This window comes from Corvus moneduloides, chromosome 16 (genome assembly GCF_009650955.1).
Source record: "Corvus moneduloides isolate bCorMon1 chromosome 16, bCorMon1.pri, whole genome shotgun sequence".
Taxonomy (NCBI): Eukaryota; Metazoa; Chordata; class Aves; order Passeriformes; family Corvidae; genus Corvus; species Corvus moneduloides.
In genome coordinates this window covers 17,340,722-17,365,020 of record NC_045491.1, presented here as the reverse complement: position 1 = coordinate 17,365,020, position 24,299 = coordinate 17,340,722, and the positions used below count along the sequence as shown (strand labels likewise).

The 24,299-nt window shown below is 53.1% G+C and overlaps 2 protein-coding genes across 4 annotated transcripts in view; one reads left to right on the top strand and one right to left on the bottom strand.

The window, feature by feature from the left end:
* LOC116452022 overlaps window positions 1–8,356 on the top strand; it is a 13,755-nt gene extending 5,399 nt beyond the window's left edge. For both annotated transcript variants that reach the window (XM_032126104.1, XM_032126106.1), the window contains exons 2-4: window positions 3,537–4,560; window positions 4,693–4,865; window positions 5,560–8,356. In XM_032126104.1, coding sequence (XP_031981995.1) covers window positions 4,152–4,560; window positions 4,693–4,865; window positions 5,560–5,937 — 960 coding nt within the window. In that variant the 5' untranslated portion in view covers window positions 3,537–4,151 and the 3' untranslated portion in view covers window positions 5,938–8,356. The remainder of the gene's footprint in view (window positions 1–3,536; window positions 4,561–4,692; window positions 4,866–5,559) is intronic.
* Window positions 7,143–24,299, bottom strand: LOC116452021. 2 transcript variants are annotated; one of them, XM_032126102.1, is made up of 14 exons: window positions 24,205–24,299; window positions 21,522–22,659; window positions 18,718–18,934; window positions 16,998–17,155; window positions 16,565–16,666; window positions 15,690–15,878; window positions 14,739–15,298; window positions 13,053–13,326; window positions 12,153–12,363; window positions 11,631–11,767; window positions 10,510–10,623; window positions 9,531–9,734; window positions 8,903–8,996; window positions 7,143–7,927 (listed from the first exon to the last, which is right to left on the bottom strand). In XM_032126102.1, exons 2-14 carry the CDS (start codon window positions 22,390–22,392, stop codon window positions 7,864–7,866), a joined length of 3,195 nt encoding a protein of 1,064 aa, XP_031981993.1. In that variant the 5' UTR covers window positions 22,393–22,659; window positions 24,205–24,299; the 3' UTR covers window positions 7,143–7,863. The 2 variants fall into 2 exon arrangements, with proteins under 2 accessions (XP_031981993.1, XP_031981994.1); XM_032126103.1 differs by lacking the exon at window positions 15,690–15,878.

Genomic DNA, 24,299 nt, shown 5'->3' with positions numbered 1-24,299 from the left:
CAAAGGGCAAAACTTGTAGCCTGTGGTGCTGCATGACAGCCCTCTCTGATTGGAACTGTAAGCTGGGTATTCCAGTCACTGCATCTTCCCCCTGGGATACCCATCCCACTGTAAAACACAAGGGGTGCGTGTGGGGGGAAGACACTTTGAGACCATGAGGAGCCATTGCAGCTTGCAGGGGAATAACGTATGGCTGCAGAATGTGGTTTTGCCAAAGGACTTGCAGCTGTGGCTGGGACACAGTGTGACAGCCAGGGAGGTGGAGGCAAGCAGGATTTCGGAACAGGGGACTTTTGTTGCCCACCCTCAGCTCATGGCACCTGGTCTTCATATGGAAATGCCAAACCAAGTCAACTTTATGGTGCTGCTCTATTTTAGAAATAGCAAAGGCTGAGTCAGTCCAGATGAGACTGTTTCAGGGACTTTCTGGAGGAGACGAAACCTCTCTGTGTTCCTGATATCCACAGAAATGGAGAGCGTTAGAGGAAGAGGGTGAGCTCACACAATTGCTGTGAATTTTCTTCCATGGATGTGCTCCCTTTCCCTATCCTCCTGCAAAACCACCACTGGAATTAACTTTTCCTGAGTGGTGTAAGAAACCTTCAGAGCAACCATCTCACTCCCAGCCTGGCCCTGGAAAGTGAAAGGAACTCCATCAGTCACAGGTCTAAGAAAATCCCTGAATCTTTCCCTCTCATTGAATTGATTTTTGTTTTTCCTTGTGCAAAAATTATTGGAGAGTAAAGAATGCCTTGAAGGCCAGGTGAGTGTAAAGGTCTCATCTCTGTGAATGTGTGAGTTGGTAAGGTGTGTGCATAGCACAGGTTGCAGCTCCTTGGGGAAAATACCCTCTGGAGAGGGAGAAAGAGTAGAAGGTGATGGACTCAGTGTGGAAATGGGGAGCACATTTAGTACATGAAAACTGTGAGTTTGCAGCAAGACCTGGATAAATGAAGTTATAAGTAGAGATGGAGCCAGGCCAGGCTGTTGCAAAGGCTGACTGTGGGATCTTATGACTTGGCCTTCCAGTACTTGAAGGGAGCTTCCAAGGAAGATGAAGAGATGCTTTTTACAAGGACATGTAGAGATAGGACAAGGGGGAATGGCTTCAAACTGTCAGAGAGTAGGTTTAGATGGGATTTTAGGAAGAAATTCTTCCCTGTGAGGGTGGGGTGGCCCTGGCACAGGTTTCCCAGAAAAGGTGTGGCTGCCCCTGGATCCCTGGAAGCGCCCAAGGCCAGGTTGGACAGGGCTTGGAGCAGCTTGGGATAGTGGAAGGTGTCCCTGCCCAGGGCAGGGGGTGGCACTGGATGAGCTTTAAGGTGCCTTCCCACCCAAACCATTCTGGATTCCTCAAATCAGGAGAAACAGTGAGGTGCTGGAGTAGGTCCAGAGAAGGGCAGTGAAGCTGGGGAAGGGTCTAGAGGATAAATCTTATGAGGAATGGTTGAGGGAGCTGGGGTTGTTTAGCCTGGAGAAAAGGAGGCTCAAGGGTAACCTTATCACTCTCTACAACTACCTGAAAGGCTTCTTCTCCCAGTGAGCTAGTGATGGGACAAAGACATAGCCTCAGGCTGAGCTGGGGGAGGAGTCAGGTTGGACATCAGGAAGAATTTCTTCACAGGAAGGGTTGTCACGCATTGGAGTGGGCTGCCCAGGGAGGTGATGGAGTCACCATCCCTGGAGGTGTTCTAGAAAAGACTGGATGTGGCACTTAGTGCCATGGTCTAATTGACAAGGTGGTGATCAGTCAAAGGTTGCACTTGATCTCAGAGGTATTTTCCAACCTAGATGGAAATTCTGTGATTCTGTGATTTGGAGGAAATTGCTGGAATACTGTATTTTATGGAATACACTTATGTTGCTTTCACTGGTAACCCTTTTCCCCTACCTGACAGGGGTAGAGCAGCTGTTGTGCACTTTGTTTTCCCTCAAGGTGTAAGTGAGCAGGGCTGGAGCTGGATTTTGACCTGTACTTCTGCCTGCACTTGTCTCCTGCATCTCCTGCTCACCTGCTGGGTTCTGACCCCCAGCCTTCTTCACAGTATCATCTCTGAAATGGCTTTCCAGGTCTTGGTCTACCTCTGATTAGTAAATAGATGTGTTTTTTAAGCCCTGCTGCAGAGGCAAGTGCTGTTCTTGAAGGATAAGGAGCCTGGGTGAAGCCTTGAGCATTGATGGTATCTCCGTGCAGCTGCTGTCCGCAGCCATGCTCTGCTGCCCTGAAGCCATCCTGGCCATACTCCTCATCCTGCTGCCCCTCCAACAAATGGGGGGTTCTGGGGGAACACTGTGAGTTGGGAATGCTGAGCTTATCAGGGGTTAGCAGGGCAGGGATGGTCTGTGCCTCCCATGAACTTTCCCCATGCCCAGGAAAGCAGGGCAGGGTGGTGGGACCTCAGTGGAGGGCTGGGGGAGGGCTGAAGCTGGTGAGCATGTGATAAAGGAGGGATTTGGGACCTGGGGATGGTACACAGAGAGCAACATCTTCAGTGGAGAGGGAGCTGGAGGAGATGCAGTGTGAAGTTGGTGCTTCTCCAAGGTGCTCCCCTCATCTTCCCTGCGGCGGCTGGGTGAAGGCTGCAGCTGTGGCTGTTGGCTTTCCTGGCATTTATGTAAATTATATGTTTCTGTCACCAACTGCTCAGATACTCCAGTGTCCTCTAGCCGTGTCTGGAGACACTCTGGGAGGAGGGCAGAGTATATTGCCAGGGCTCAAGCTCCTCGTAACTGCAGTTTCAAGGTGGTGGTCTCCTTGGAGCATCTTCCCTTGACATGGGGAAGGTTGAAAATTTCTGACCTTTTGCTCTTGCTCTGCAATTGTAGTGTCTGCATCCAAGGATGTCTGTTTTCCAATATCCACTCCCCTAGCTCTTATCTACAAGGTCCCTAATGCACACAGCAGGGCATTGGGGGGCCTTCAGACATAAACAGAGCTGGATCAAAGTACAGCCTACATCTCTGGAGCTAATGTGTCTTTCTTTTGCCGTGGAACAAGTAAGATGCAGAGGGGCAAACTCCTCTGTCAAATTAAGTGACTCCATTTCTCCCTGAAGCTGATGTCCAGTAGTCTCTGTGCTCCTTGGCCAACAAAACACATTATCATCTTTTTTAAGATCCACGTGTGCCTTGGGAAGTGTGATTTGGAAAAGGTTCCTCTATCACATCTGCTTTGCAGCAGCCACTTGAGGTAGTCTCTAACCGGAAAAGTGTTTTGCTGCCTTCTGGGAATTCTTGGAAGACATTTATTTTAGTGAAGTGAAACCCAAAAGTATGTCCTTTAGGGAGCAGCTGCAGCAATGAGTGTCCAAGAAACGCCTGCAGATTAAGGAATTTGGTAGAAAGTGGAAAAAACCCTCCACCATAGTTGTGTAGACGCACACACGTGCATGTATAGACATAGATAGGTATATCCCTGTGTGGTACAGGCGTGTGCCTGGTGTGAGAGGGGAGGCACAGGAGGTGCAGCCCTTACAGTTACAGTTGTGCCTTCTTTACATCGGGTGTATCAGTGGTTGCATTTGCTTCTCCCAAAGGTACAGGACGGTGCTGTCTCCAGACCCAAGGGCAGGCTCTGCAGCACCAGCAGTTCCCACGTGGAGTTTCTACAGTTCTGCTCGCCGTGACCTTCTGGGCCACCAGGGAAACACAAAGGGGTCCTGCCAGCCCCATGCCATAAACCATCACTTGCCAGGACTCGCACAAGGCTTCCTGGGACACTGAGCAGCTGCTCGGGATCCTGACCGCTTCTGATTCCTCACTGTACTGCTGGCAGGGTGGGATTGATGTCCAGTTTGGGACACTGGGCAGAGCCAAGCCTGTCACCATCCTCTGTGCCCTTGGCAGACTGGGGGACCGAGCTGGACCCCTCTCTCTAAAGGGGCTCTGCGTGAGTGAGGGACAGGCTTGGGGCTGTCCATTATTCACTCCAGTGGGAAGAGCCACCTCCCTCACCCTTTCCATCTGGGAACCGTGTCACTGCTGGGGATGGCACCACATGGACACAGGGCAAGGGCCAGCAGCCTGGCAGCAAGCACCAGCTGAGCCTGAGCACCATCACGGGGCATAGAGCTGCCTGGGGGGTGCCAGTGTCCCCACCACGGCCGCACTCCAGGCATGTAGGTGCCGGGCACAGGAGGGTCCCAGCAGCAATGGGCCGGCTGGATGACCATGCCAAGAGGAGGATCGTGGAGCTGCGCAGGGCTGGCCTGAGCTTCCGCAAGATCAAGAAGGTGCTGGAGCTGGATGACATCCGGGTGACGCCGCAGGCCGTGTACCTCTTCCTCAAGAGGAAGAGCGTGGAGCCGGGATCAGCGGCAGCTGGCTGGGATGGGGACCAGCCCTGGCCCCCGCTGCAGGGGCATGAGGCTGAGCCCCCCAGGCTGCTGGGCACCCAGCACCCTGCAGTGCCCACCGGGGATCCTACGGGCAGCCGGGCGCCCTGCTCCACTGGCGGCCAGGACACCAAGGAGGGCATCCAGATTGTCAGTGTGGCCTCGCTCTACAAGGACGGTGGGCAGCTTGGGGACGCCCTGCCTGTGGGGCTGGCCCCTGGGAATGGTAAGGCCTGGCCCTGCTGGGGTTCACTATGGCCACTCCCTGCCACTGCTGGGCTTGGGAAAGGGCCTCATTCCCCACTGGAGACCCCCCCAAGGGCCTCGTTTTGAGGTGTTTCTCTCTCTGTTCTTGCAGGTGATGACAGCTCCACAGGCACACCCCTGGCTCCGGGGACTGCTCTGGGGGGCCTGGCCACCCCCTCCCAGCCACTGCCCAGCCGAGGACAGCTGGGCACACCCCTCACCCAGAACTCAGCCCTGATGGTGAAAAAGAAGACTGTGGACAGGGCTATCCTCCTGCAGAAGAAGGTAGGATGGCAGGATGGGAGAGTCCATGTGCTCTGGCCAGGAGCTGCTGCGGTGCTGCCATCTGGCCAGCCCTGCACAACCCCCTGCTGCATCTACACCATGTGGTGGGGCAGGCTTCTGGGGGTGAAAGGCTCCCAGAGTGCCCTCCAACCTCTGCTAGCTGCACTTGCCAGCAATGCTAACCCTGGCACTTGGTGGATGTATCTGGGAAGCCCCTCTGGGTGGGGGTGGGGCCATGGGCTGCCAGGTGCTGGCCATGGAGATGCCAATTGCTGCCTGGCTTGGCCTCTAAACCGGCAGCTCACGAACCTCTTTTTAAGGCTTGGTGTCAGTACCAGCTCAGGAGGTTCTTCCAGCCACCCAAGGCTGGAAAGCAAAATCCAGGAGATGTTTCTGTCCCTCCAGAGAGCAAACACAAGCTTGGCATCAGCACGGGCAGCCCCACTGCCATTCAGCAGCAATCACCCAGGATGGATCAGCATGTGCTAACAGCACATGGTGCACCAGGGGCTGGGTGGGGCTCAGGTGCAGCTCATGGTGAGGTCTAGAGGTCTGCAACAGGGTGATGGCTTTCTCTGAGAGCTTTTCTCTGAGCCTTGTAGCTAAGTGCAGAATAAATCTCTTGTTAAACACCATTGGATGGGCAGCTGATAATGTTTCACATTCCCTTCTCTCCTGCCTCCCACTATTCCAGGGCAAAGATGCCAGCACTCAGACTGCCCTGCCAAACCCTGCGGGTCCAGGAAATCCCAGCCTTGCTTGGGGCGGACCAGTGCCCCCCACTGCTCCCAGCTGCCCTGCCATTGCCGAGAAGCTGGATGCTGTACAGATGGAGGTGCAGAAGCTGAGCCAGGCCCTGCAGGCGGTGCTGGAGCGGCAGTGCCGCCTGGAACGCCAGCAGGAGCACCAGCAGCGGCTGCAGCAGGAGGTGCTGATGACACTGCAGCAGCTCAGCTCCACTGTGAGCCATGGTGCTGTGCCGGCCACCCAGCCCTGTGGCCCCTTCAGCAGCATGGCTGAGCCCTCACCTGCCATGCCCAACTTCAGCCAGTTTAAGATGGAGCTGATCTGAGCTCCCGCAAGGCCTGTGTGCTCCAGCAGTGCTGCGCTCATGGCACGATGGAGCTGGGACGAAGAACCATCTCTCAGAGGCTGCCCAAGGATTGCATGCAGCACCCAGCAGAGAAGGTCCCTGGTGCCTCATGTTCCCAGCCCTGCTGACTGGAAGGGGCTGCCTGGCACAAGAGGCTGAGGCCTTGCTCCTCCTGTGCTGCTCATCCTGGCTGGCACTGGAGCTGGCTGGGCCCATGGACCTCAGCAGAAGGCAGTTGCCTGCAAGGAGAAGATGCAGCTAAGACAGACACAGCAGGGAGGTGGGACTCCAAGGAAACCTGAGGCTTCCTTCTCATGAAGGTCAATGCCATGATGATCCATCCTGCCCTCCCCTCCACAGAACCTTGTTCAGTAAAAATCTGTCTACACCATGGTGCAGAACCAGTGTGGGATCAGTATCTGCGTTTTCTCTACCCCCTCACCCAACCAGTGCGCAGGCTGGATCTGTCTGGGTCGCTATCACCATGCATGGAACCACAGGGTGAGGAAACCCATGAGGTGAGACCAGCACTCCACACATGAAGGATGTTGTTGGAGCCTGGCATCAGCTGCTGCACCATTAGGGATAGAGCAGACTGTGTAGGAAACAATCTTTTACTGAGCAGATTCCACCCTCCACCCCACAAACTCAGCAGATCTGGAGTCTGGTACTGCTGCTGCCCACTGTCTGGCAAAATACGGGCAGGACCATACCAGTAAGAGTTGCTTCTGGGCAGGAGCTGATTAAGTGGGTGTTCAGCTCTCCTCTAACCCATTTTCCTGGGCAGGACACCCTCCTGGTTGTGATCCCCAGCAGAAAGGGCTGTCCCTAGAGCAGGCTGCTGGTGGTGCAGAGCTGCTCTTGCAGAGCAGGGCATGATGCTGAGAACCCCCTTGCCTGGACCAGAGGGGCGCAGGGGAGGCTGACGTGCCCTCATGAAGCAGCCAGGATGGGGTCTGTGGCTCAGACCCAGGAAGCCGTGGCAGCTCCAGCGAGAGTGTCCCCGAAGGAACAGCCCCCCAGAGGTCTGCAGCGATCCCTCGGCCGCCGGGGTGCCTTCCCAGGGGGTGCCTGTCTCAGCAGGCTGCCAGCTCTGTAGTGATTCAGTGGGAGTGATTCCAGCTCTTGCTCTGCGAGGCAAACCCCAGGCCAGACCAGGAGGAGAGAGACGGGAGGCTCAGAGAGCAGTTCTGCATGGGGCAGCTTTATTAGCCCACACCCCACGAAGGGGAGGCCAGGGACGAGTTCTCTGATCCCACAGGGGCAGAGAGCTAGATCTTATAGGGGTACAGGGGTGGGTGTGAGAGGGGAAAAGCCAATGGGTTACAAAGGATCTGCATAGGCTCTCCAAGAGGATCAGGGGTCTGTGTCCTCTCCCACTGTAACTGCAAGGTGGCTGCCTCTTCCAGGGGGATTCTGCTGGGAGGTTGTGCAATCTCCCTATTTCAGCAGGCCTCCCTCCAGGGCAGAGGCTGGGCATACCCTACACCCTCACTGAGCAGTGTAGTCCAGAAGGACCAGAGACTGGCCTTGCCTGCTGGGAGGAAAGGTCTGATGGGGGTGGCCTTGGCTCATCACCCAGCAGTGAATCCCGAGAGGACGCAGAGCATGTCCTTCCTCTGTATTAGCCAAGCAGGCTTCTGCCTGTGCCTACGAGGAGTCCCCAGCCTGTTCTGAGGTCTTGAGTCCAAGGTAAAAATTAAGAAGGGTAAAACCCAGTTCGTGTGTTTGTACACAGACACACAGAGCTGTAGACACGTGCACAGATGTAGAGGTAGGTGTGCACCTGGCATTTGGCAGGTCTGTGCAGCAGCCCCAGTGCCTGGGGGAGCTGGACACCCCCTCTGCCCTCCTGAGACATATCCCTGGCCTCAGGGCTGTCAGACCCAGCTGTGTCCGGGATCATTAGAAGTCTGCTGCCATCTGCCCACAGTCATTCATTTCTATGTTGGTGTAATTTTGGGGATGTCTGAAAAGCAACAGATGAAGAAAAACACAAGATCAGTTGCTCTGCTCTTTTGCACAAGGCAGCTAATCTGCACCTCAGCTTTGAAAAGAAGAGGCTGGATGACATGCACTTAGCAGGCACAGTTTCCTAATGTCTCTGTCAACATTTCAGAGAAAACAGGAGCAGAACAGCTGCTATTCCCTGGCACGTGTACATTAACTTTAAACCACCTTGGTTTCTGAAAGAGCTTCCCTAAATCTGACTTAGGCTATTTAAAAAATTATTTTTAAAAAATAATTATATATATATATACTTGGTTTTCTATTCCCCAAATGTATTCTAAGAAATTCCCTCATTTCTAACTCTTGCACATCAGCCCCTTAACCAGTGCTAAAAGAAGAACAGTGAAAATTAATAAAAATAAATCACCTGGGCTGGTTAAATAACCCATCCACTGTAACATTTATTTCAGACAGACGTACAGCCTGAGTGTTCAGCTGCTGTTTGCCTCCTGACCACGTTAGGGAACACCAAGTTATTATTTAAAGTGGTGTCATGTTATAACATGGAAGGTGTTTCCCACCAAGGGAATCCTAAGGTGTCTGTCATTTCCCTCCTGCTCCAAGGAGGAGCTCTTCCCTGTGGCCACAGCATCATGTGTTGTGTGCCACACACCTTCAGCTTTCTGCTCTCCCAGCACAGCATGTTGTCAGTACCACTGATGGCCCTTACACTGACATGCCCAGCATCATCCAGGATTTACTGCTGTTATCTCAACCTCCAGCAGAACCTGCAGTCTGCTCTGTCAGAAACAAAGGGGCTTTGCAAAAAGGAAGGGACTTTGCTGCAAAATGAGGAGCAACATATTGAAATGTCTGAAGGCAGTGTATGTGTTCACCTGAGTGAAGGAGAATGTCCCCATGCAGCAGGTAGAGAGGAGGCCCTGGGGAAGGACAGGGTAGGGGATGCACAGCAGATTCAAGGATGGTTTCTCACCTTTTGATGAAATAAAAAGCCAGGCCAACCAACAATAACAGGAGCAGGAGAGATCCCATGACAAACAGGGCAATTTCCCAGCCCTGGAAGGAAGCTGAGGGAACAAAGGCAGAGAAGAGGCATTACAGCCATGACCTTTCCCAGCACAGGGGGCTGCTAGGAGGTCACAGAATCAGAGTCACAGAATGGGTTGGATTGGGCCATGTTGGGTTGGGTTGAGTTGGAAGGAACCTTTAAAGGCCATCTAGTCCAACCCCCTGCCATGGGCAGGGACACCTTCCACTATCCCACGTTGCTCCAAGCCCTGTCCAACCTGGCCTGGAACACTTTCAGGATGGGGCAGCCACAGCTGCTCTGGGCAACAACAGGTTGGGCTGTCCCAGCCTTCCACTCTTTTTCCTTGCTGCCCACCCTGTGACACCCCAGCTCTGGACAGTTCCAGCCTGGGTGCCAGTAGCTGCTCCCAGCAATTGGGCCTCGGGGCTTCCTGGCTGTGTGAGCAGCTCTGAATGCAAGGGGCTCCCCACTGAAGCCCAGTGGCTTGCCCACATCTCCTCTCGTGGAGACGTGGTCTGACCATGGCCCCAGCCCTGTTCACTGTGCTGGTAGCAGAGTCCCTCCTACTTACCACCATTGTGTGATACCAATGGCACATTTTTGGGGGTGACACACTCAGGACTGGTTTTCAGAACTCTCCCATCCACGGAGAAGGGATGGGGGCTGGCCAGGAATCCCTGGAGCCACGTTTTGATGGACTGCTCCTGCTCTGGCTGCTGAGCCCACACCTGGCCCCAGACCTTCACCAGTGAGCCCACACATGTCAGGTTAAGCTCTGCCAAGAAACAACAGTGCATTTTGGGTGGTCAGAAACCCTCTGGTGTCAGGGATCACGTTGCTCCCATGACTTTGTGCCCTCCTGCTCCCATGCTCTTCACCTTTCTCTCCCCACTGCTCTGAAATCATGCTGCCATGCTGCATCACAGGTCACCTGAGCACATGCTCAACCTTTCTTTTCGTGACAAAAGGGACTTGAAGTTGTTATCCCACCCAATAGAATACTTTTTTACTACACTTTGTACCTCTACCCACTGGTCAGAATTGACTGAAATTGTTCCACGAGTCAAAAGGGCATTTGGGTGAGGGAGACAGAGCACAGCAGCAAAGTCTTCTCTTCCTTACAAAACCAGCCAAAACCCAGGAGACATTTCTTCCCATCCCTCAAAAGCTGTAGTCCCTAAGGCTTCCAGAAGTGACTATTTGGTCTTTGAATAAATATAAGAGTTAGGAACCAGAGTACTCTGGTTCCTACCTCTGCACAGGGCTGTTTGCTTAGTGGGTTTAGGTTTGTCTGGCAGACACCAGAAGGATCAGCAGAGACTGTCATTCCTCATGGGCCCTCCAGCTTGGCCTCACGAACAGACCAGGTCAGGTTCTCTCCTGCTCCCCTTGCTGAAATCCCAGTGCCTGCCACTGTTCCTCAAGGCCCCCTCACTCCAGTGCCAGCCTGCAGGGTGGGCTGGAGCAGGGCCTGTCCTGATAAGGCAGCTGTGGATGAGCATTACAGGGAGGAGGGCACTTGAACTGGGCACGAGGAGCCAGGTACCAACCTTGCAGGTAGAGGTCGGAGACACTGCAGGAGCACTCCTCCTCCAAAGAGTTCACCAAGACCCTTCCCAAGCTTTCCAGCATCCTCCTGTGGTGCAGGGTCCACATGGAACAGTCTAGGGGAAGAGGAGACGTGGTTTTTCTGGGTGCAGTTCAGGACTGTTAGTAAGCTCCTGGCTGTGTGCCCCTTCCAAAAGACTTGGCTTCATCCCACCCTCCTCTGCCTCCCACTCTCCTTTGCCTTCTCCTGCCAGGTGAGTCTTTACTTCTGGCCTTCTACCACTGTACAGCAGTTTGGCTCCTTTGGCAGCCTCCTAGGGCTGTGGGGAAGGGCATGTCCCACATCACACCACAAGGGCCAGTACAGAGCAGGCTCTCATGCTGGGAGAGGAGCGAGGGGCCCACTCTTGCCCCTATCAGGAGGATGGAAGACGAATCTCCATTTTGCCAGATCTTGGCTCCCCCAAGCCAATCCAAGTGTGGCCTTTGCAGAGGCTGGGGACACCCCTGTGCATTTCCTTGCTGACTCTGGGTCAGGACTGAGACACAGGAATTTGTTGCCACAGATGAGCTGAGATGGGAGGGTTTGCTGGCAGTTTCCCTGACTGTGTCCCTGCCACCGTGAGAGACTGGAGCAGGGGGTTTCTGCCATTGCTGCAAATCTAACCCTGCAGAAAGAAATCCTGATCAGGGCTCAGCCCGGCCTGAGCAGAGACAAATGAAATATGTGGCCACCTTCATATCATAGAATCATCACAGAATGGTTTGGCTTGGAAGGGACTTTAAAGCTCATCTCATCCCACCCACTGGCATGGGCAGGGACACCTTCCACTAGACCAGGTTCATCCAAGCCCTGTCCAACCAACCTGGCCTTGGACACTTCCAGGGACAGGGCAGCCACAGCTGCTCTGGGCACCCTGTCCCAAGCCCATACAAGCCCATGCTGAAGCTGTAGGTGCAGGTGTTCCCTTGGGATGGCAGCACCACATCCACACATGGGTGTGTGTACCAGTTCTCTCTGGCACCTTTCACAGCAGCCCCTCTCCCATGCCATGGAAAGCTGAGGTCAGCCCCTGTCCCAGCCCTCCCACCCCAGCCTGGTGGGACACCCCACTCCACTCACTGGGTGTGAGGAAGCAGAGGTGGAGATCCGTGGCGAAGGCGTGCTGGGGACAGCTGTTCCGCGCTCCGGGAGAGGGCTCCGAGAGGGCAAACTGCAGTCCTGTGCTGGCATTGCCACAGCGGCTCAGGGACATGGGCCTGTCCCCAGAAGAGTCAAGATTCACCAACATGTCACACACCTTTCTTCCCACCTCCAAATCCCACCCTGGGCCCCAGTTCCTGGCGCTGCTGCGGATGATGGAGAGTTGGCTGGAGCTGAAGTCAGCTTTCACAGAGCCATCCTAGAGATGGGTCCAGCCTACCCCTCCAGCTGGAGAATACATGAGCTTGGCCAGAGCAAACTTATTTGCTCTGACTGGCTTCTGCAGGAGTAAGATTGCTGCCTCATTACAGGCAGACTCCCACGCCTAAGAGTTTGTCCTCCAGGATAGAGTTTTCCAAGCTACACAATACCTGCCCCTGCATTTCATTAACCTATTGCTCCCTCTTCACACCAGGAACTTTCCTAGAGAAGTAACCTCACCTGTCACCCTTGCAGGGCACAGTGTAAGCTGGCCCAAGGAAGCCCAGGTGTCCTCCAGCTGTGCCAGGCTCACATGTGTAAACCAAGGCATCCACCAAGTTCTCTGGCATTGCCTTCCTGCCAACAGGAATCCCATTGGTGCTGTACAAAGCAATAGTGCTGGAGCCCTCACTAGGAGCAGAGATGTTCTTGAAGGTCAGGTTTGTCCCATCTGGAAATGCCAGGGAAATAGATGAGATGAACATCTAGATTAGGCTGAACTTTGAGCCTGACTGGACAAGCTGGCAACGAGGAGAACTCCAAGAACAGAAACGAGAAACAAAGTAATGGTTGTGACCGAGGCCAAATAAAGCTGCAAGGAAGCTGCTTGCTGTGAACACGTTTCCAAAAAGATCAAGGTTCCTCTGAGATGCAGTCCTCTTCATGCAGCCCAGACAGAAATGAAGGTGAACATGAGTAAGAATGTGCCAAGGTGAATACGATAAAGGAATGTGCTGACAAAGCACCAGCTGAGGACCAGGAGGAGGCAGCACCACTGCAGGGTTCAGTGAGCATCAGTGAGTATGATGTGAGGGAACAACCCACAGCCCTAGTGGGATCTGCTTCTCCTGAAATCCCCTTGTCTTGGTACCAGCAGGAGAAACTCTTGGTCCTCCCACTCTCCTGCATGGAGAGCTTGGCAGAGGCACAGGGGAGGATTTATCACCTTCTCAGCTGGAGTATGACAGAACAGCCCAGGCAGAACAAATAGAGAAAAAGCAGGAACAAAGGACAGGAAAGGCAAGGCAGAATTGTTCTCCATGTTGTGCACCCTCCTCCATCTGTTTCCTCAAAGCTGCTCAAGCCCTTGCCCGTGTGTTTGAAGACAGACCCATACCAGGTCCATTCCATCAGACTTACCGTGCCCATGTTCTCCATCCAGCACAAACACCAACAGCCCTGTGGCTCCAACAGTGCCCTGCAAAGGGATGCTGGCTTGTGCCTTCCCCTCCTTCCCTGAGAAGAAGACCAAGCTGAGACCTCCGAGGCTGGTGCCAGGCTTCCCCTCCAGCTCCACGAAGCGGATGTGGGCAGCGCTGCTGGCCAGGCACAGCTCACTGATGCGGATGACAGGGCCGCCCGGCACCGTGGAGCTGCTGCAGAAGTTCTCCCCTAGAGGTGTCACCATGGTCACCTGTGGGGAGACACAAAAGCTGTTGCCACCACTGACACTCCTGTTTTATTCAGGTGGAGACACAGCTGCTCACAGCATTACCTCTTGTTCACCTGAACACCTGAGGCTCTCTGGTGAGAAAAGAGGGTATAATCAAAATCACAAAATGGTTTGGGTTGGAAGGGATCTTAAAGCCCATCTCGTCCCACGTGGGCAAGGACACCTTCCACTATCCCAGGTTGCTCCAAGCCCCGTCCAACCTGGCCTTGGACACTGCCAGGGCTGGGGCAGCCACAGTTGCTCTGGGCACCCTGTGCCAGGGCCTCACCACTCTCACAAGGAAGAATTTCTTCCTCATACCCAACCTAAATCTGCCCTCCTTCATCTTAAGGCCATCCCCCCTTGTCCTGTCACTCCAAAACCTTGCCCAAAGTCCCTCTCCAGTTTTCTTGGAGCCCTTTAGACACTGGAAGGGACCCTAAGGTCTCCCCAGAACCTTCTCTTCTCCAGGCTGAACAACCTCAACTCTCTCAGCCTGGCTTCATAGGAGAGGGGCTCCATCCCTCAGAGGATGTCTGTGGAGATCTCATCTGGACTTGTTCCAGCAGTTCCATGTCTTTATTTTGCTGGGGGCAATACAGGACATGGTGATTCTGTCTCACACCAACTGCTCCTCACTTACTATCAGCTCAAGGATTGTCCTGACTGTGGGGTCCCATCACCACACATCCCCATCACCTTTGTCCCATCCTCAGGACTAGGAACACCTCTCTTTCTCTACTGTTGGAAGCACTTCCACACTTGTGTCTACAGTCTGTGGCATCACATCCTTGGGCCCATTACCACTACCAATGCATCTCACTCCTCTTCTACATCTGGAACAGTTTTATTGCCTTAGTTTTGGACATCTCTCTGGCATCAGCAGCAGAGCAGCAAAGCCCTCCCTTACCCAGCTTTGTGTAGGACAAGCAGGCACACTCCACTATACTCCTTCAGGCCACTGTCTAAAACTAGATATTTTGAAATAAAAAGAAGCAGCTCAGACGAATTAACACAAATCAATCATACCAGTGCTCAAGGCACATCCTTCACACATCAGCCCTGCAGCAAGCTGGGTTTTAGGGACCTGATATGCTATGCCACACACCCTGGCGGTGGCACTAAAGAGAAGGTGACTCCACACCTGGCTCAGGGTAACCTGAGAGTCCAGGATGCTGCCCAAAAGGGAGCTGGTACCCAACCAACAGGCATGTGAACAGGGCAGGGAGGTGAGGGTGGGCTGGTGGGAGCATCAGCAGATGGCAGGAGGTCGATGTGGCACACCAGAAAACACTGTTCTCCTGAATAAAGGACACACTAAAACATGATCACTGTGGAAGGAGAACAGACATTTGCCCTCCTGGTGACTGGAGGGAGAAAGGACATCTTCCCACCTGGAAGCTGCTCTGGAGTTTTGTGCTCAGGCTGTGGCAGCGGCTCAGAGACTCATCCTGGGTGCTGTGAGAGTCGTTCTCGTAGAGGATGCTCTGCCCTGGCAGCAGCACTCTGAGCAGCTGCTCTGCCTTCTCTGGCACTCGGGATGAGTACACCACGGCATCCAGCAGCCCCCGCGCCATCACGGCCATGCCCTCTGCGTACAGCGCCGTGCTGCTGTGGTAGAGAGCCACAGCATCTGCCCCATTCTGAATGGTGTTGGGGGGCAGTCTGATCATGGGTGCTGGGCTCATGCTGCTGCTCCCCACCAAGAAGTAACCCAGATTATCTGTGTGGTGTCCAGACAGATCCAGCACCCGGTAGGCCCGGCTGTTTTTCCCATTGTAGAGGACCAGCCAGTATCCCTGGAGGTTGAAGCGTGTCTGTCCAGTGTAGAAAAGTTCAATGTACTCTGCATCCTCTCTTCCCCCGGGGTTGTCTGCGTTCACCTCATTGATGAGTAGCTTGGCCACTTGCACAGAAGGCACTGGAGTCCCTTCGGGTATCTCTGATGGGACCCCTGGAAAGCAAAAATGTCCCAAATATGGGCCTAAGCACTGAGCTCCAAGGAAACAACACAATGTTGCATGGTATTTTGCTGGAATAAGACAAAATTTAGCAGAGGACTGAGGATGTTGGTTCACACTTTTATCATCCATGTCCTTTATAGCCCTTAGAAGAGGAGTCCAGGCAACACACTGGTTAACACCAGCTGTAACAACAGAGCTTGCTGTTAGTCCAGCCATTGAGCAATATGGGCTCTAGTAGCAGGACGTGATGGAATTGGAAGAGATTTTTGCCAGGTTGGGGAAAGGGAAGGAAGGATATTTCCCTCTTCTAGGAGAGCCAGATCCACATGTCCACCCTCAAACACACAGTATCCCCCATCCTGCAAAAATGATCACCAGTACCTGGAGGCACATTCATATCCCTGAGGCAGGACCTTCCTGTTGTGATGTTCCTTCCACCAAAGCTCACAACTCTGGGTGTCTCCAGGAAGGTACTGAAGGCCAGCAGAATGCTGCTCAGCTGCTCCTCTGACCTGGCAGTCAGCAGAGCGGTGAACACAAGCCCCAGGTCCTGGCAGGCTGCTTTTGGCTCTGCAGAGGCAAGCAGAGAACTGCCTCAGTTTCCCCAAGCCACCAAAGACCCACTTTCTCCTGGGAGAGACCCAGAGCTCACCAGCTCATCTCTACCAGAACTGTCCTCATGGTCAGACTGACTTGGGGCAGCTCATCCCATCAACACAGCACTGGGAGTTCTGCCTGTGCCAAGGGGCACCCTGGGACCAAGCCTGTGTCCAGCTCTGGGATCATCAGCACAGGAAGGACATGGATCTGCTGGAGCAAGTCCAGAGGAGGCCACGAAGATGACTTAGAATCACAGAACCATGGAATGGTTTGGGTTGGAAAGGACCTTAAAGACCATATAGTTCCAATCCTCGTGCCATGGGCAGGATCATATGGATCAGAAAGACAAGTAGACAACAAATTCCCAGTGGAGATGTCAGTCCTACTGCCACCTCTGTGGCTGCCAATGCCCCAGGCCAGAGCAGCTGGTGGTCTGTGTGCTGAGGGAGCTGGGGATGAGATGCTCTGCAGAATGTGGAGGAACAGCACCATGCTCTGCCCAACCCTGGACATCTCTGTCATCAGCACCAAGATCAAATTAGCTGGATCCAAGCTAGGAGGACACAATGTGAGAGGGAACACTGGGCTGAAGATCAGGACCAGGTGGGCATTATCCACTGGAGGTCCCTAGACTGCTCTGCTCCTGCCCAGCTCACCTCTGAAGTAGGCAGCAGAGACTCCAACACTGCTGGATGCATCGAGGGCCTGGACTAGAGTCAGGAGAATCTCTTCCTGCTTCAGGAGCCACTCCTGGCAATCTAGGAAACAAAGAGCCCACTGTTACCTGGCCAGTGCCACCTTGGTCAAGGGATACAGCTCATCTGGGATGGGTGCAGCTCCACTCCTGCTTATCATCCAGAGGACCCCAAAAGCTTCTCTTCACCCAGTCAGTTGGAGGTGGGAGGGGAGACTGAGGAAGCTCAGCTTGGCATGGGCTGCCATGAAATTTTTGCAGGCAACTGTCAGGTGTCCTGGTTTTGCTTCCTTGGGGGTTAGTTCACACAACCCAGCAGGACTCTGGGTGGTCACCCTGGCTTTGTGCACATGCTCTGGCCCTCAGGAGGTCCTGCAATAGCAACCAATGCCCACCTGCTACATGGAGGCAGAAGGAGAGAGCCTGGCTGAAGTGTTTGTTGGGGCAGTCATTGAATGTGCCAGGGGTGGGCCTGCTGAAGATGAAGGATGTGGAGTCCCGGGTCACAGAGCAGCAGCTGCACTGGCTCATAGACACATTTCCTGGCTGATGTCTGCAAGAGACAAACGGGTAGATGACAGAAAACATGACCTGCCAGCTGGAAACATGAGTGCTCTTCACCCACCAGTCACACATGCCTCCACCAGAGAGTGAAACTGTGTTTGAAGTCTTCTCCTTTCACAGGGTTTGGAGATACATCCCATCCTCACCAGTACCTCCTTGTCTCACAGAAAAAACCCCAACAGTTCAATAAAAACCTGAGAGAGAGAGCATGAGCTTCATACAACCCTTTCTCTTCTAGCATGGGCTGCATTTTTACTGGTCTGAAGACAGGTAAGGTGGTGCAGACACACTTGTGCTCAGCCTGGCACTACGGGGAAGAGCAGTGCGTGCTGCTGGAAAAGCCGAAAAGGCAGCACCTGAGAATGAAATGCTTGAGCAAGAGCCCTCAACTCAAAGGCAAAGATGATGGTCAGAGGCTGGACTAGGTGACCTTTAAAAGTCCCACCCAACCCCAACTCTTCTGTGATTCTGTGAAGTCCCACCGTGAGGAGCTGCACAGAGCAGAGCTGCTCAGAGCTCCCTGGGGAAGGAGACCACCTCCCCTGGGACCAGGGCCAATCGAGTCTCAGATGTGGGAGCAAGTGGGAGAAAGGAAGGAATAGGAATGGGCTGTGAATGAGTGGTGACCCTGATGTGGCTGTGGGCTACACCCTCTCCTGATGTGGTTGATCACACTTTAGTCTCAAATCGTGTTTTCACAGGCCCATCCAGAAAGGGTGAATCTCCTCCAGCCACTGAGCCAGGACCTTGGTATGGACAGTTACACCCAGAGGTCAGGTCTGATGCTTGGCCATGCAAACGACAGGCAAGAGTGTGCCCAGATGGTTTTTTGCTTACTGCCTGTCTCTAACACTCCTCACGCCATCTTCAGGCACTTGGCCCCTCGCTGCCTCTGCTCCTTCACCGCTCCACTGCCCTCTGCCCACTGTGTCCTCTTCCTCCCATTACTAGAACATGCCTAAAATGAGAAGGGAACTGTTCTCACATCTCACAAAAGTCTGAGGATTCTAACATTTCCCCTAACCCACAAAGACAAAAACGAACCCAAAACTAAAAAAGAAAGTGAGTGAACCCAGAATGAACAGTAATCCTGCTTCCAGTCCTTGGTCTGGATGAAACAGGGATTTCCTCTTGGGTCAGGCAAGCAATGCTAAAGTCCCTTTATCACCCTCATTTTGACCTGAAATTCTGTCCTGAAGCTAAGAAAAACCTTTTCTAATTGAAAGCAGTACTGGAGAATTTATTAAATTGGCCATTACACTTTCATAAACAATAAAATATTAATGTTACAACCAGCAATCATCTGATCAGGAAATTCCTCCTCAAGTGCTTCATTCTGCAGCTGCACCAGGACCCATGTGGAGAGGGGAATATCTACAGCCTTAGGTGAGGCTGGGACTCAATATTGCCACGAGGAGACCCTGGTCTGGAGGTGGCACTTGTTCTCCCAGTCCTATCAGGGTTTGGGGCACAAGGCTGCAGTGAGCCCACCCGGCAGGAGCAACTCTAGTGTCCGACTGTCCTCCCAGCCCTGCCCAGAAAGCCTCTCACCGCTTTCCCAGGAAGGCAGGTCTGCCAGGGGTCAGAGTCTGCAGCAGCTCCGGGTCCGGTTCCTCACTGCTCGTGTACACAAAGGCATCCAGCAGGCCGGTCTCCAGCAGCGTTTTCCCTGGGACAAAACTGCTGCTGTGGCCTCTGTAGAGGGCAATGGCATTTGGGCCAGCTCTGAGGACAGGACGGGTGGTGTTCTCTGGGAACGGAAGGTCCACTGCACACCGAGGGAAGGAACAACGAGGGCATGTAAGCAACATCTGGGCAATACTCACCAACATCTCAATACTCATCATCTGGAGAGCAGCACACAAGGACTCAGAAGGTGGCTGGGATTGTCTGGTTAGTACAAATTTGGCATCTGCTGCCCCATCTTTCTGCTCACAAACACTTCTCATGTTCACTCAGCCTGAATTTCCCCATTCATGGCCAGTTCCACGATGTGGAGGAGGCTGGAGGGGGAAATCTGAGCAGAGTTCATCCTGCTGTTCTGGTTCTGCGAGCAGAGCGCTGATCCACGTGTGAACAGGCATCCTGGGAAGCCAGCACTGATGAGGCCTTGTCTACAGTAACATTAATTTTTAATTCTAAAAGAGATCTGCACACTCGACTAACCTTTCAGGTAGCAGTTAGTACACAACAGTATTTAAGAATTTACATTTTACTCTAGCATTTAACAGTCCGTGGTTTGTAAAAACACAAACTACACACACATACAGCCAAGGCCCAGGACACCAGCACACAGAATTAAGGCGGAGGTTTGGTGGAGTTTTGCAATTTTACGAGCTTCCTAACTTCTTTCCTTCTATTTACTGTTCCCTTCACAAGCTGTTTCTCCAGGAGGAACTGCTGAGGGCATTCAGAAACAGGCTTCTGGTATTTCAGTACTTCTGGCTCTATAAATGGCTCCAGGGAACAAACATTAAAGAAGGAATTGCAGGAAAGGCAGAAGGGTAAGGAGAAGTGGTTACTCTTTGAGAAGTGCCTACAGACACTTGCATACCAAGGGACAGCCCTGTGCCTCAGTCCTGATGTACCCCTGCCTAGGGAAGCTGTGGCTGCCCCATCCCTGGAAGTGTCCAAGGCCAGGTTGGAAGGTGTTCCTATAGCAGAGGGATGGGACAAGATGAGCTTTAAGGTCCCTCCCAACCCAAACCGTTCAGGGATTCAGTCGAAAGTCTCCACACTGTCAAGGGAGGACTTTTACTCCAGTGCTCTCACAGCTTTAAGTTCTCAGTATGAGGCAGACAAGCTGTTCAAAGACAGGACTAGAAGCTGGGGCCTTTTTACGAGTTTCTGTCCCAAATCTGAAGTGATCAAATTAAATCAGCTTCTCACAGAGTGCTCAGCATGGAGTCACTATAAGAATGCCTTTTAAAATTATTAAAATACAATCACACAGTGTCATTGAGTGGAATGAAGAAAAACCTTCCCCAAACTGCTTGAGACATCTTAACAAAGCCTCATCAGAAAAAAAGTCAAAGCCTATCCGCAGTCACCTCCTTCACTAGTATGAGTCTTGAGGAGAGTTAAACACAATCCTTACAAATTTCCTTGTTAGTCTGAAAACTGGTTGTGTTTTCACATTGCTTTCCTTGACCCCCTTGGTTGTTTACTGCTCACAGCTCAACTGAGAGGGAAAATTACAGCGCCTTTCCTGGGGAAAAAACAGAGTCGAAGTGGACAATCAGCTCTTTTACATGTGGTGGAATAATATTTGGTGCCGTTTGAATTGTAAGGAGTTCAACTGTTTAAAAAAGTTTTAGTTGTCGAAGTACTTTAATGGGAACCAGCTTTGTACAGGATGACTGTACTCCCAGAAATCATGAGTCAGTGAGTTACACAAGACATCTGCAGAGTCAGCATCCTCAGCACCTTCTTTTGAGGTGCCCAAAATAATGAAATATTTCTTCCTTCTCTGGTGGCCTGGAAGAAATTGAGAGCACTGGGAGGAAGTTCAGAGGGCAGCTACACACAGCTGGCACACGTGTGACCTGTGCTTGCAGCTGGTGCCATGGAAGCAAAGCCCTTGTGGTTTTTCTAGGAGAGTGTGTATATTTGCTGTGGGTGACCACCATGTTCCACACAGAGAAGGGGGACACTTCCAGGAGATGTAACACAACCAGGAGTGGTGGCAGGGTGGCTGCAGGGCTGGGAGCAGAACTGTGTCTTCCCAAGAAGCAAAGAAAACATGGGCTTGGGACCTCCATCAGGTGCCTAACCTGGGGCTCTGCAGGTCTACCACTGCCACACCACCTCCTCTTGTTTGCCCTGAAAGTGCCTCCTTTTGCTGCCCCTCAGCTCTTGCACCAGGAGGAAGGGTAAGCAATCAAGCCCTGTTCTCTTCCTTAGGGCTGCTCACATCTCTGAAACCTCTGCCAGGGCACTCCTCAGCTTTCCCTTTTCTAAGTTATTTCTTCTGGGGAAGCATTTCCACAGCACTTCCCATCCTAGCTGACTTGACTGAATGCCTCCAATACATCCTTTTGAGACTGATGTATTGAACCATACAAGGCACAGTTAAACATCCAAGCAAACCATGAATTTGTACAGAGGCATAAAAGATGTCCTCTGCTCTTTCCTCTTCTCCTAATAATTTCTGATATTCACTTTGCTTTATATAATTACTTTTTCAATAATTTCTAACATTTAATTTGCTTTTTTATTTTTCACTGAGTTCCGAGTCACATTTTCACGGCTCTCTCAGAACGCCAAGCAACAATAAACTCAACAGCATCCCCCAGCCCCGAGCCTGGCTGATCGCTCCTCCAGCCCTGAGCTCGTCACCCACACACGGTCCTTACCTGGGGCTCTGCTGTGTGCTGGGCCGATCAGGAGGAGCCCGTCTGGGGAGGTTTGGCCACAGACATCCATAGTGAAATACATGTCTTTGGTCCGACCATCAATCAGTACCAGGACAATGTCCCTCAGCACGGTGGAGTGGGGACCCTGGAGCTCTATGAACTCAAACTCGCCAGAAGGAGCAGCAGGAAGGACCTCACTGATCAGGACAGCAGATGAGTTCAGCTCAGGAGTCAGGATGCAGTGGTTCTCCCTGCCTGGCGTGGGCACCGCCACTTGGAAGATCCACTGAGAATCTGCCCCACGGCACCTCTCTATTGACTCATCCACAGCCCTGAAGGTGGGGTCCTCCAGGAAAGCCTCTCTGCCAGGGGTCAGCACCCCGACCAGAGTGTCTGCTCTGTCTGTCTTCTTAGTCTTATGGACCAGGGCATCTACCAGTCCATAGCTCGTGACGCTCATGCCCTCTTTGTAGTTCCCTTTTCCATAGTAGAGAGCAATGGCATCAGGGCCATTCTGGATGGTGTTCCTAGGGATCACCAGGGCAGGGTTCAGGGAAGAGGAGCCAATGAGAAAGAGCCCTTGGCTGTTGGTGACTTTGCCCTGGAGGTTCAGCACCTTGTACGCTCGGTTCCCGTTGCCGTTGTACAAGACCAGGTAGTAGCCATCCAGGCGGGCTGTTTGCCCACTGGTGTGATAGAGCTCCACAAACTCAGCAGTGTCCACTCCTGGGCTGTCAGCATTGACTTCGTTGATCAGGAGGGTGTGCTCGGTTTCCTGGTCCCTGGCAGGTTTTATAAGATTTTGAGCAGCACCCTTGGGAAAGCAGAGGTACACAAGTACCATGAATCCAATGTGCCAGGTATCTCCCATGGTGAAGGCTGGGATTTTTGTTACAGTTCAAGTCTAGAGAGAGAGCCTGTCCTCCTCTCAGCCACAAACAGGGCCCAGGAGGAAGCTACCACAGGCTGTGCAGGACAGGAATGTGCAGCCTCTGACCTGGGTGCTCACTGGCAGAGGCACTGGCAGAGGCAGGCACCCTTCTTCATGGAGTTCAGGTTTGCCAAACAAAACATCAATCCCACACAAATCTGAAGGGTATGGCTTGAACAAGAGATTTCCAGCTCAGGTCCTTTAAATCTGGGGGGAGGATGTGGGAAGAAAGAAGAATTGTGTTAGGAAACATAGAAACACACCAGTGACATTTAACAGCCTTAAAGCCCCATAATTTCCCCTCCGTGTTTCTTCAGAGGTTTGTGCAATGGGGCAAATCCAGAAGTCTGCAGTGTTCAGCATCCTGAGACTTGGGTGAACAATGGAAATTTCAGGTGTCAGTGTTAACAGTTATTTCCCTGAGTCCAATTTATTCCATGGAAATTAACACAAAATGGCACAAAGATGATAGTAACCATCTTCTTCATCAAGGTTCCAACAGGGAAAGAGAGTACAGGTGGATTCCTGTCACACACATGGCAGAGCAGGTCCACTGACCCCCACACCAACCAACCCAGCTGCAGCTCCTGCAGATGCAGAGGCTGTAGAATATGCAGTAGGGATGAACCAGCAATTTAAGATGTTTGGGAGAATAGTGAGATTTGTTTTCCCATTTCCAGAGCTTTTCCCCCAAACATCCATATCATCACCTGCTGAGTTTTGGTGACCTTCCTGGAGCCCTTGGCCAGTAGAGATCAAACCTGGGGAGGGTTCCAGCCCATGCAATGGTACCAGCACAGTAAGGACCTGCTGCCTTCCTGTGCTCCAGGGCCACATCCATGTGAGCAGGACAGATCATGAATGCACCCAACCCTCCAGCTGCTTAAAATCAGGGCTGCTGACCACAGCAGCCCCAAGGCGTGGACGCTTGTGATCTTTTCTAGGTGAGTGCCAACTGCAGTGGGACACAGCATCACATCCTTCAGCTGTGGCTGCAAACGCCCAGGCTGGTGAGCGAGCCTGTGGCCCCATTGCCACGGCCACCTGAGCTGATGCCAGGGCTGGTGTTTGCTCACCGACGTGAGGAATCAGCAGTAACTCCAGAGAATGAAGCTGACAGCAATTCCACAAAGAGCAGGCCCTGATGGAGAGGGGCCCCCCGTGCCTTGGAGGGCCCCACAGCCCCGTGCGCGGCCGCTCTCAGACCACAGAGGGTGGGGAAGCCCCCCCACCACCACCACACACCTTCTGCCTCCCCACCACACACCTTCTGCCTCCCCACCACACACCTTCTGCCTCCCCTACGGACCCAGCCCAGCGCTGTTCTCCCTTCCAGGCGCAGTTCATGCCCAAAATCACCATCAACGTCCCCCTCTGGCAGGCTCTTGCTCCTGCCCAGTCTTCAAAGGAAAAGGAACTGGACCAGATTGTCTCCCCAAATCCACACCCACGAGGTGCCAAATTTCCACCACCTCTCGCTATTTCAGGTAAAGGTAGGAGGAAAAGAGGAGGAACACACAGGTTGTGCTCCTGTCCAGGGGCGGGCGTGGGACAGAAGAAAACCCACCAGGAATGGGAGAAACAGCAGGATAAAAAAATACACAAATCCCCCACAGCTGGGCAAGCTGGAAGGGCAGGGGCGGGACTCTCGAGAGGAGGGGGCAGCTGCCGAAGGGGATGAGAGGAATGGGGACAGGGAGGGGACGGGACAAGCCCCCGGGGGTCGCTCGACCCCACCGGCCGCGCACTCACCGCCGCTCGCCGCCGCCGACAGGGCCGGTCCGGGAGGGCGGGGCGGGGGAGGAACAGGAGGAGGAGGCGGTGAACGGGGAGCGGCTCACGGGCTC